Source organism: Chlorocebus sabaeus, chromosome 20, assembly GCF_047675955.1.
Source record: "Chlorocebus sabaeus isolate Y175 chromosome 20, mChlSab1.0.hap1, whole genome shotgun sequence".
In the NCBI taxonomy this organism is placed as follows: domain Eukaryota; kingdom Metazoa; phylum Chordata; class Mammalia; order Primates; family Cercopithecidae; genus Chlorocebus; species Chlorocebus sabaeus.
In genome coordinates this window covers 120,923,493-120,935,649 of record NC_132923.1, presented here as the reverse complement: position 1 = coordinate 120,935,649, position 12,157 = coordinate 120,923,493, and the positions used below count along the sequence as shown (strand labels likewise).

General features: G+C 51.2%; 1 protein-coding gene across 1 annotated transcript; it reads left to right on the top strand.

Moving 5' to 3' along the window:
* Positions 1-1,256: 1,256 nt before the first annotated feature.
* Positions 1,257-4,417, top strand: SRARP (steroid receptor associated and regulated protein). The gene is made up of 2 exons (XM_007980401.3): positions 1,257-1,469; positions 3,308-4,417. Exons 1-2 carry the CDS (start codon positions 1,388-1,390, stop codon positions 3,733-3,735), a joined length of 510 nt encoding a protein of 169 aa, XP_007978592.2. The 5' UTR covers positions 1,257-1,387; the 3' UTR covers positions 3,736-4,417.
* Positions 4,418-12,157: the final 7,740 nt, after the last annotated feature.

The window sequence follows — 12,157 nt, the reverse complement described above, 5'->3', positions numbered from 1 at the left end:
TAAAAAAAAAAATATATATATATATATATACACACACACACACACACACACACACACACACACACACAAATACAAAAATTAGCCAGGTGTGGTGGCACACGCCTGTAGTCCTGGCTACTTGGGAGGTTGACACAGAAGAATCACTGGAATCCAGGAGGCAGAGGTTGCAGTGAGCTGAGATCACACCATTGCACTCCAGTCTGGGCAACAGAGCAAGACTCTACCTAAAATAATATAAGAATAATAAAATTAAAATAAAGTACACTTCCGGCCAGGCACAGTGGCTCACACCTGTAATCCCAGCACTTTGGGAAGCCGAGGCAGGCAGATCACCTGAAGTCAGGAGTTCGAGACCAGCCTGACCAACATGGAGAAACCCTGTCTCTATTGAAAATACAAAATTAGCCGGGTGTGGTGGTGCATGCCTGTAATCCCAGCTACTAGGGAGGTTGAGGCAGGAGAATGACTCGAACCTGGGAGGTGGAGGTGTTGGTGAACTGAGATCGTGTCACTGCACTCCAGTCTGGGCAAGAAGAGCGAAACTCTGTCTCAAAATAAATAAATACATACATACATACATACATAAAATAAAGTGCACTTCTTTTTCTTTTTCTTTCTTTCTTTTTTTTTCTTTTTTCTTTTTTTTTTTTTGAGACGGAGTCTCGCTCTGTCGCCCAGGCTGGAGTGCAGTAGTGCAAACTCGGCTCACTGCAAGCTCCACCTCCCAGGTTCACGCCATTCTCCTGCCTCAGCCTCCAAAGTACCTGGGACGACAGGTGCCCGTCACCTTGCCCGGCTAATTTTTTGTAGTGGAGATGGGGTTTCACCGTGTTAGCAAAGATGGTCTTGATCTCCTGACCTTGTGATCGACCCACCTTGGCCTCCCAAAGTGCTGAGATTACAGGTGTGAGCCACCGTGCCCAGCCAAGTGCACTTCTTTTTCAGTAAAAACAGTTGGCTGACTTTAAGGACATGTGAAGTAAGTAGTATTACATATAGCTCCTAGACAGGGGAAAAAAATAAATTGGTGGAACCACTGGATAATGACTGAGGTTTGGGAAACTGAGGCTGGATGAGACGGTTCCAGAGGCCTAACATAAATCAGGAAGCAGCTGCAGTTGGTAGAAATCGTGTCTGTTTGGTCTGCTTGGTAGGAGGCCTGCCTCCCATTGACCCAACAATAATCCTGTTGACATAACCCTGTTGATCAAAGCGATCCCCTGACTGCTCTGGGCTGGTTCCTTTGGCTCCTGGTGGAACGCACTCAGAGAATCCGGATCCGGCCAGTATAAAAGGTCTAGTCCCACAGTGGGGGAGCCACATCCTGTACGAGTGGCCGAGGACAGCTCCCCTCCTGCCAGAGCTTAGCAGACGCCGAAGTAGCCACATGGCCCCCTCAGAAGACTGCAGGGACTGGAGAGCCAACCTCAAAGGCACCATCCGTGAGACGGGCCTGGAGACCAGCTCTGGTAAGAGGTGGCAAAGGGACCCCAGCCCCACAGAAACACCAGCTGGGGGCCAGGTGTGGTGCCTCATGCCTGTAATCCCAGCACTTTGGGAGGCTGAAGTGGGCGGATCATGAGGTCAGGAGTTCAAGACCAGCTTGGCCAACATAGTGAAACTCAGTCTCTACTAAAAATACAAAAAATGTATAGTGTGGTGGCGGGCTCCTGTAATCCCAGCTACACGGGAGGCTGAGGCAGGAGAATCACTTGAACTCGGGAGGCGGAGGTTGCAGTGAGCTGAGATTGCGCCGCTGCACTCCAGCCTGAGCAACCGTGTGAGACTCCATCTCAAAAAAAAATAATAAGAAGAAAGAAAGACCAGCTGGGGGTGGGGGTCCAATGGCAAACATGCTACCTCCCTTGGGTTGCTGGGATTCTCAAGCCAAGGGCGGGCTTGTTTTATTTCCTGTGCTAGCCAACCTACTAGAACATAAGCTTCCTTCTCAGCCCACGTCATGGTTCACAGCACGTAGCTAAAAGAATGGATGTGTATGTTATTTGGGTAAATCAAAAAGTTCCCTTTTTAAGAGCACAGGCTTTAGATTCAGATGCACTTGCTCAGACACCTGCTTCGTTGATAAATCTATTGGCTGGTTTGTCCATCCCTTTCCCCTGTGCTGGGATCTGAGCTGGGGGATTGCCAGGGCAGATGCCACCAGGTACCGATGGGATTCTCTGAGGCTGTGGACAAGATTATGTGGGGAGGGGGAGAGTAGCAAGTTGCTCCCTAAGACCCACCAACACTTGTGCAGGCTGAGCCTCAGTTTTCTCACCTAGAAAGATGGCCAGGGCTCTCCTCTCTTGGGTTGAGGACTGTGCTTTTCATAATGTGGTCCATGGACCAGGAGAATCGGCATCCTCTGGGGGCTTGTTAGAAATGCGAGTCTCAGGCCCCAGCCCAGCCCCACTGCACTAGACTCTGCATTTTAACAAGCTCCCCAGGCAACTCATGGGAACAGCAAAGTTGAAAGGCACTGACATGTTGGACTCTGTGCTCCTGGAAGGCAGATGGATGGATGGTAAGCAAAGACTTGAACTCAGGTCTCTCTGATGCTGAAATCCATACACCTAAACCCTGACTGTCCTCCTCTATTGGTGTATCAACCAACTCAGTTAAACCCATCGAATGAATAAACAAATGGGCCGGGCGCGGTGGCTCAAGCCTGTAATCCCAGCACTTTGGGAGGTCGAGACAGGTGGATCGTGCGGTCAGGAGATCGAGACCATCCTGGCTAACACGGTGAAACCCTGTCTTTACTAAAAAATACAAAAAACTAGCTGGGCGAGGTGGCGGGCGCCTGTAGTCCCAGCTACTTGGGAGGCTGAGGCAGGAGAGTGGCATAAACCTGGGAGGCGGAGCTTGCAGTGAGCTGAGATCTGGCCACTGCACTCCAGCCTGGGTGACAGGGCGAGACTCTGTCTCAAAAAAAAAAAAAAAAAAAAAAAAAAAAGAATAAACAAATGAATTCAGGAAACCGTGTCCCGGTCGGATGCCTGTAATCCCAGTGCTGACTGAGCAGAGGCAGGATTTCTTGAGTCCAGGAGTTTGAGACCAGCCTGGGCAACATAGGGAAATCTCATCTCTACAAAAAATTTTAAAATTCACCAGGTGTGGTGGCATGAGCCTGTAGTCCCAGCCACTTAGGGGGCTAAGATGGGAGGATGGGTTGAGCCCCCTGAGGCTGAGGCTGCAGTGAGCCACGATCATGCCACTGCACTCCAGCCTGGGCGACAGAGTGAGACCCTGTCTCGGGGGAAAATCCCTTGCTTGTGCTCACTTTCGGTGTCTTCCTCCCTTCTAGGTGGGAAGCTGGCCGGGCATCAGAAGACCGTCCCCACGGCTCATCTGACTTTTGTTATTGACTGCACCCAGGGAAGGCAGCTCTCCCTGGCAGCAACCGCATCACCACCCCAAGCCCCCAGTCCCAGTCAAGGGCTTGTCACCCCACCAATGAAGACCTACCTTGTGTTCTGTGGGGAAAACTGGCCCCATCTGACTCGGGTGGCCCCCATGGGTGGGGGATGCCTTGCCCAGGCCAGGGCCACCCTGCCGCTCTGCAGAGGGGCTGCCACCGCAGCTTCCTTCCCGGTCAGCCCGCTCTGCCCCCAGGAGGTTCCTGAGGCTAAGGAGAAACCTGTGAAGGCGGTGCCTGTGAGGTCTTCGCCTTGGGGAACAGTCAAGGATTCGCTGAAAGCCCTGTCCTCTTGTGTCTGTGGGCAGGCAGATTAGCTGGAAGGACCAGGCTCTGATGCCCAGAGGCTGCAATTCCCAGGGCCTGGCCCTGCTTCCCCAGATAAGCAGGAGTCTTTTGTGCTTGAGCCAAGGAAAGATCATTAGATCCGCTAAGTGGCATCTGAAACATCCATCGAGTGGCAGAGGCAGGATAAGGCACCCGCACATGAAGAGATTCATTCATTCATAGAGCAAATATTACTGGCACATCTTCTACATGCCAGGCCCTGCAAAGTGCTGGGGAGATACCATGGGTTTCTTGGAGCTGGTATTTTTGGGGTGGAGGGAACCCAAACCAAATAAATAAAGTAACCCAATAAATAAAGATGATTTTGAACAGTGGCGAATGCTCTGCAGGAACTGAAACAGGATGCTAGATGGAGAGTGATTGGGGTGAAGACCTTCCCTGATGCAGTGCTTGGGAAGGGCCTCTCTGCACAGGGAAAAAAGTGTGATCTAAAAGATGAGAAGGGGCCAGCCCTGAGAAAATCCACCCTCCCCAGGGTCACCTGCTGTCATCTTACCCCAGGGCAGGCCAGAGAGGAGGTCAGAATGCCCCAGCATGACGGGGAGGGGCAGCGGGTTTCTTACTGCCATCTTGGCTCAGAGGCGAACGTGTAGGTTACTGCAAAGGCATGCCAGTGGAGGCTGGGAGGCTCAGGGAAGTTGGCTCCCAGGAGACTCCATCCCAGAAGGCCGCCCAGGTGGGACCTGGGGATCTGAGATGGGAAATAAGGGGACCTGGCTTCTCAAAAGGGAAGGAGATGCTCAGAAATAGAGTATCATATTTGAACGAATGAAAATAAGACATATTATTTATTGAGCATCTACTGCATACCAGGCTCATGCTGCCTTCTAAGGATAAAAAAAAAAAGGTTAGGGGAGGAGGTTCACCCCTCAGGGTAACTGTGTTCCCTGAGTAGGAGGTGGGGTTACTGGTGTGGCGGGAGGGTGTCTGTAAGTCTAAGAGATGCACAGGACTGTAAAAAACCCTAAATCAACCTATTTAAGGAAGTCAGTCTCAAGGCTCCCAGATAAAAATCACTGAGTTTTTATGTATTTATTTATTTTAGAGACAGAGTCTCACTCTATCACCCAGGCTGGAGTGCAATGGAACAATCACAGCTCACTGCAGCCTCAAACTCCTGGGCTCAAGTGATCCTCCTGCCTCAGCCTCCCGAGTAGCTGAGACTATAGGCGCACCACTCTGTCCAGCTTGACTTCTTTGAGTTTTAGTAGAGAAGAGGTCTCGCTGTACTGCCCAGACTGGTCTTGAACTCCTGGTCTCAAGCTATTCTCCTGCTTCAGCTTCCCAAAGTGCTTGGATTACAGGTGTGAGCCACCATACCCGGTCATTAATTTATTCAATGACTATTTTACTAGGTTCCTACAAATAATAGCCACTAACATTTAACATGTATTGACCATATACTCTGTGTCACATAAACAACATGGGCACTATATTTGCGACCATTTTATAGGTTAGAGAGCTGAGGCACAGAGAGGTTGAAGAATGGACTCAAAGTTCCATAGACTGGTACCATTGAGATTAGAACTCAGGCAAGCCTGGTGCCCATATTCTTGCTCGTAACTGTGAGGTATATACCCTCTCATCCTGGTAGCATCTCTTCTAGGCAGAGAGGGTACACAGAGAATAAGTGTAACCCTGGCCTCAAGGAGCTCACAGCCAGGTGGGGGAGGCCAGAAAGAAGGCAGACAATTGCCATAACTTCTGAGAAGTGCAACAGTAAGGGCAACACAGAACGATGCTGGAGGGCAACCACTCCACTCTGGAAAGAGGAGATCAGGGAGGGCTTTCTGTAGGAAGTGGTGCCTAAAATGAGATCTGACCAGTGGCTAAGCTATACGAAAGGGTGGGGTGGGGGAGCAAGTGGGGAGTGCTCTGGGCAGAAGGAGCAGTCATTCAGTCTGGCTAGGGTAATCATCATTCATTTATTTATTCACCAAGTATTTATTGGGCACCCACTGAATGCCAGGCTTTGGACTAGACCATGCGATGGAGCAATGCATAAGACAATGAGGCCCAGCCATGAAAGAGTTTATCCTCTAGTTGGGGGAGACAGGCAATGCACACACACAAAACAAACAGATCAGAAAAGTGGCAGGAGGTCAGGCGCGGTGGCTCATGCCTGTAATCCCAGCACTTTGGGAGGCCGAGGCGGGGGAGGTGGGGGGAGATCACCTGAGGTCAGGAGTTTGAGATCAGTCTGGCCAACTTGGTGAAAATCCATCTCTACTAAAAATACAAAATTTAGCCAGGCGTGGTGGCGGGCACCTATAATCCCAGCTACTTGGGAAGCTGAGGCGAGAGAATTGCTTGAACCTAGAAGGCAGAGGTTGCAGTGAGCCGAGATCTCGCCACTGCACTCCAGCCTGGGTGACAGCAAGAGCAAGGCTGTCTCAAAAAAAAAAAAAAAAAAAGAAAAAAAGAAAAAAGAAAAAAAAAGTGGCAGGAGCTGCATCAGGTGAGGCCTGGCAGGCTGCAACAAGACCTTTAGATCTTAGATCTTATTCCCAAATGGCAGCACTGGAAATTGTGAGCAGACAGTGTCATGGCCAGACGTACCTTTGAAAAGGATCCCTCCCGGCCTTCTGCCTGCAGGGGAGGAGGCACAGGAGGCTGAGTCTTAATCCTGACAAAGGAGAGCAATGGTTTGGACCAGAGAAGAGGATACAGTACAATCTGGGCGACATATGCCCATTCCACTCTCCTGAAGGCCCCAAGGACAAGGCTGCAGAGGGAGTTTGAGACCTTCAAGGAGAAAGGCGGCCTGTGGCTGCACATCCAGCTTTTCACCAGCAGGTGTCACCCTCTCATCAGACTGGAGGACACTGGGTCCAGGCCTGGACAGGGAAGGTCCGTGGACCTGCCGGGTCTGGGGCCAAAGCCTTGGGGCCAGCCAACCAGTGGGTCTGTTTTTCAGAAGCTAAACTCATTCTAACCAATACTCCTTTCATCCGGAATAATGAATGTTTATTTTATGCCAGGCACCCAGCAAAGTGACATTTCAGAATTGAACCCTGCGGGTCTTGGTGAGGATTCAGAGGAACCAGGCACTTATACCACTTATCCCTGCTCTGGAAAGGGAGCTGTCATCATTATTATTGATGTCGTCAGTTACTATAGCTGTCGTCATTACAGGGCAATTGAATATGCACCCCACACCTCATCAGTTCACCTAACCCCAATCGTGAGGTTGGCATGATTTCTCTTGCCATTTTACAGAGGAAACTGAGGCACAGAGAGGTTGAATACTTTGCCCAAGATCACTAACTGGAAACCAGTAGAGCCCAATTCCAAACCTCAGGCAGCGTGACTGCACACTGTGCCTGCAGTCCCATCCTGTGCTGTAAACACACTAGTCACAGCTATTCAATAAGTGAGTGAAAAATGACCCAGCCCGGGACCTGGCAGCGTGTGGGGAGTGTCTGGGGACTGAATGGGTGGTGGGGCCCTCGCTGAGACGGAGCACACAGGTGGAGGAGCCAGTGGGGACATGGGGAGATGACAGGTTCAGGAGGCGGATGTCGCATGAGGGACTGTGGGACATGCCGGGGGTGGGGGATGCAGGCAGGTGGTGGCCCATTCCCCATTGGAGCTCTGGTCAGAAGCTGAGGCTGGCAATGGGGCTGCATTGGTATAGAGGTTGGTGATGAAGTTGCTCTGGGAAGGTAAGGTGTAAAACCAGTCATCAGCCCCGTGAGAAACCAACTTACCTGTCCAAACCCAAAGAATGGACTCAGAGGCACGGACAACAGTGGAAGAGAGACTTTTAATGAAGGTCTTACAAGATCAGGTGTCTGGTGGGCAGGCACAGCCAGCACAGTTACAAGCAATTTACCCCCTAGTGCGCAGGTCCCTCCCCTGGTTCCTCATAGGCTGAGTACTGTAGGATCACAATCTTCCTGGATGTCGCTTATTGGTTGTTGGGTAGGAGTTTTAGGTGTTTTCTTTAGGATTTTCTTGTTGCATTTTGTTGCAGCCTACAATACATTGCAATCATAGTCAGCTTAGGGCTTTCTCAAGTATTTGACTTAATGACCTAGGTAGTCAGGCCAGCTGTTAAGAATAGACAAAGCGAGCTATTTTGCAGGCTAGTAAACTTTCATTTTAGACTCAACTTTTTTAGTTTGGGTGAGGGCAACTAAGGGGGCCCCCGACAAGCAGGCACCGGCTATCAAAGCAGGCGCCTAGTATATTCTGTTCTTCTGTAGTTTGCGGGCTCAAACCTATTCAAGTCACTTTGTTTTGGAAATGGACCACTGTATACATTATTTCCTTTAGGCCCAAGGTGACAGAGGTGTGAAAAATTTGGAATAAGCAAAAAAATCACAAAAAATATCCAATACCATCTATGCATTGTCTGATTCTCAAGGGGGTGAGCATTTTTCTTTGCCTTTGAGCTATTTTACAACTCTTGTCTATTGTAAGTAGCCCATAGAAATGCAACATACTTCTTGTCTACAGACAAGCAGATTCTATCCTGTCCTGTTCAAGTCCAGTAGACTCTCCTTCCCCACTGTGGAAGAGGTCAGTGTTACCTCTGTGCACATTCATTTCAATATTCCCTGACCTACAGATATCATCTGTTCTTTGCCTTCTTCTTTGAACTGGTTGTAACATCTTACTGGTTCCTTCATTAACCATGAATTAAGTAAAATCATCAGCGAGAACGTAAAATGGTACAACCACTTTGGGAAACAGTCTGGCAGTTCCTCAAACAAACATGGAGCTTTCAGAGGACCCAGCAATTCCGCTCCTGGATATATACTCAAGAGAAGTGAAAACATTCGTCCACGTGAAAATCTGCACAAATGGCCAGGCGTGGTGGCCGGTGTAATCCCAGCACTTTGGGATGCCAAGGCGGGTCAATCACCTGAGGTCAGGAGTTCGAGACCAGCCTTGTCAACATGGTGAAATGCCATTTCTACTAAAAATATAAAATTAGCCAGCCGTGGTGGTGCATGCCTGTAATCCCAGCTACTCAGGAGGTTGAGGCAGGAGAATCGTTCGAACCTGGGAGGCAGAGGTTGTAGAAAGCTGAGATTGCACTACTGCACTGCAGTCTGGGTGACAACAGCGAAACTCCATCTCAAAAAGAAAAAAAACAAAATCTGCACGAGTGCACAGAGCAACATTAATCACCAAAACCAAAGGGTGTTCCACCCAAGCATCCATCAGCTGATGAAAAGGTAAGCAAATTGTGGCCTAGCCATACAGCAGAGTATGTTTCAGCCTTAAAGAGAGACAGATTATTGGACCATGCTACAATATAGGTGAATCTCGAAAACATTATGCCAGGTGAAAGATGTCAAATACAAATTTTTTTTTTTTTTTTTTTTTTTTTTTTTTTTTTTGAGACAGGTTCTCACTCTTACCGCCCAGGTTGGAGTATAGTGGTGTGTCCAGAATTCGTGGGTTCTTGGTCTTGCTGACTTCAGGAATGAAGCTGCAGACCCTTGTGGTGAGTATTACAGTTCTTAAAGATGGTGTGTCCGGAGTTTGTTCGTTCAGATGTTCACATGTGTCCGCAGTTTCTTCCTTCTGGTGGGTTCAAGGGGTCTCGCTGATTCCAGGAGTGAAGCTGCAGACCTTCGCAGTGAGTGTTACAGCTCTTAAAAGCAGCGTGGACTCATACAATGAGCAACAACAAGACTTACTATAAAGAGTGAAAGAACAAACCTGCCATAGTGCACAAGGGGACCTAATCTGATTGCCACTGCTGGCTCCTGCAGCCTGCATTTATTCCCTTATCTGACCCCACCCACATCCTGCTGATTGGTCCATTTTACAGAGAGCTGATTGGTCCGTTTTGATAGAGTGCTGATTGGTGCGTTTACAATCCCCGAGCTAGACACAGAGTGCTGATTGGTGCGTTTACAATCCTGTAGCTAGACACAGAGTGCTGATTGGTGTGTTTACAATCCTGTAGCTAGACACAGAGTGCTAGGCAGAAAAGTTCTCCAAGTCCCCACTAGATTAGCTAGATACAGAGCACTGATTGGTGCATTTACAAACCTTGAGCTACACACAGAGTACTGATTGGTTTATTTACAAACCTTGAGCTAGATACAGAGTACTGATTGGTGTATTTACAATCCCTTAGCTAGACATAAAGGTTCTCCCAGTTCCCACTAGACTAAGGAGCCCAGCTGGCATCACCCGGTGGATCTCGCACTGGGGCTGAAGGCACAGCTGCCTGCCAGGCGCGCGCCCTGGGTCCGCACTCCTCAGCCCTTGGGCGGTCGATGGGACCAGGTGCCGCAACACAGGGGGCGGCGCTCGTGGAGGAGGCTCAGGCCGCACAGGTGCGGGTACGGGGAGGCTTTGTATTTATCGAGTACGAGCTCAGGCAATCCACCCTCCTCAGCACCCTCCCCGCAAAGTGCTGGGAATGCAGGAGTGAGCCACTGCACCCGGCCATTTTTTATTTTATTTTATGTGAGTTGGGGTCTCACTGTGTCACCCAAGATGGAGTGCAGTGGTGTGATCAAGGCTCGCTGAAGCCTCCATCTCCTGGGCTCCAGCGATCCTCCCACTTCAGCCTCCCAAGTAGCTGGGGCCACAGGTGCATGTCACCATACCAGCTAATTTTCGTATTTTGTGTAGAGACGGGTTCTTGTCATGTTGCCCAGGCTGGTCTCTAAACCTTGGGCTCAAGCAATCCTCTCACCTCAGCCTCCTGAGCATGTGCTACTTCCATCTGAGTTTGAAGACAGGGTTTAGGAAGGGGCTTTGAACATCTGCCTGGACTCTTTGTGCTCTGGCTTTGGAGGGCTTCCTGGAGGAGGAGGCCTTTGGCCTGGGCTAGGCCTTCAGAGTGAGGAAACCTTCTAGGTCCTCTCTGCCCGTCCCAGTCTCTGGTATTACCTGACCTGGACTTTCTCACAGGTCTCCAGCCCCAGAGAGCTGCGTCTTTTCAATTTCCCCTACCTCCTGCCCGGGGCCACCCCCAAAGCTACAAGATGCAAGAATCACCTTTCCATGTGGGGGCTGCCAGGGTGGGAGGAGGGGAGCTGCCTCAGCCCATTGGTGGTGGCGACTGATCCAGGTTGACCCAGCAGAGGGCTTTCCAGAGCCATAGCAAGGATTCACATCCCAACCGTGCCACCTCCAGGCTGGGTGACCTTGGGCCAGTTTCCTGACCTGGCTGATCCTTCGTGTCCTCGGCACACCATTAATCATAGTAACCTGCTTTGCAGGACTCTTGTGGGAATCAGCAGCGCGCCTGGCACACACTAGTTGCTCAATGAATGGGACGGCTATAATTACTCTTCCGGGTGGGGGGCGGGGCGCAGCGCCTGCAGCCAGGCCTATATTTAGCCTGGAAGGAGGTTGGGGGCGCTGGGAGACAAAGCGCGGCTGCCAGTCTGGGCGCCCAGGGGGCGGCGCCGGCGAAAGCCCCGCGGCCGACCCGCCCTCCCCTACCGCAGGGTCACCTTGGCCGGGCTGGCGGCCAAGAGCTCCTTCCCACCCGACGTGCCCCAGCGGCCCAGCGGCCGCTTGGTCCCCTGAGCTGTCCTCATCCTCGCAAACTGCTGTCTCGTGGGGGGGCTGCTGGGGGCTGGCGGGGGGTTTCGGCCCCATTGACCACTTGGGAAGCTGCCTCCTTTCCCAGAACGGGCCGGCCAAGGGAGGGCTCACTGGGATCGATACGCCAAGGTGAGCCTGACCCCGGGTGGGGGGCGCGGGAGGGGGAACCAGGGTGGCTCCTCCCCCAACATCGCGCCAGTGAGTGTCGGGGCTGCAAATAGCCCAGTGGAATCAGTGAGTCATGGAGGCTGGAAATACCGCGCTCCCTCTGATCCCCTCCCTCCTCCTGACCGCAGCCGGTGGAGCTGCGCTGGGGAGCACGCCTGGGGATGTGAGGGGTGGGGGACCCTCCGGAGTGCTCCCCTCCCCAGGCTCCCTGAACCAGCCAGAACACCACCCCTCAAGTTCCAGCTGGCTTTGCCTCTGGGGCTGTGTGACCCTGAGCCAGTCACTCAGCCTCTCTGGGCCGCAGAATCCCCATTAGGTACTGGAAGGGCTTCAAGATTCGTCTGCCCACCTTTGTGACCCTGCGCCTGGGACTGAGACAGTGCTCGGCACAGTGCCCGCCACATAGCAAGACAGTAAATATCTCTGGAAGGAAAGAAATAATGAAAAGGGAAGGGCAGGCAGTTGGAAGAGAGGCTGTTGCTAGGGTTTTCCAGAAACAATCCTGGAGTTCCTGCCCAGGGATGTCTGGGGAGTCCACGGAAGAGGCTGAGGAACATCCATATTTTGTGAGGTCTTCAGTTTTAACTTGAGCTACAACCGCCACCCCCAAATCTCAAAGAAGGTGTGTCTGTTTCTCTCTCGAGGTTTCCAGCCCTGTCCTAAGTTAGAGAACTCCAGGCAGGCAGCCTCCAGAAG

Coding starts and splice junctions, on each gene's coding strand:
- SRARP (XM_007980401.3), top strand. CDS start 1,388: ATGGCCCCCTCAGAAGACTGCAGGGACTGGAGAGCCAACCTCAAAGGC. Junction 1,470..3,307: donor GGGCCTGGAGACCAGCTCTG/GTAAGAGGTGGC, acceptor CCTCCCTTCTAG/GTGGGAAGCTGGCCGGGCAT.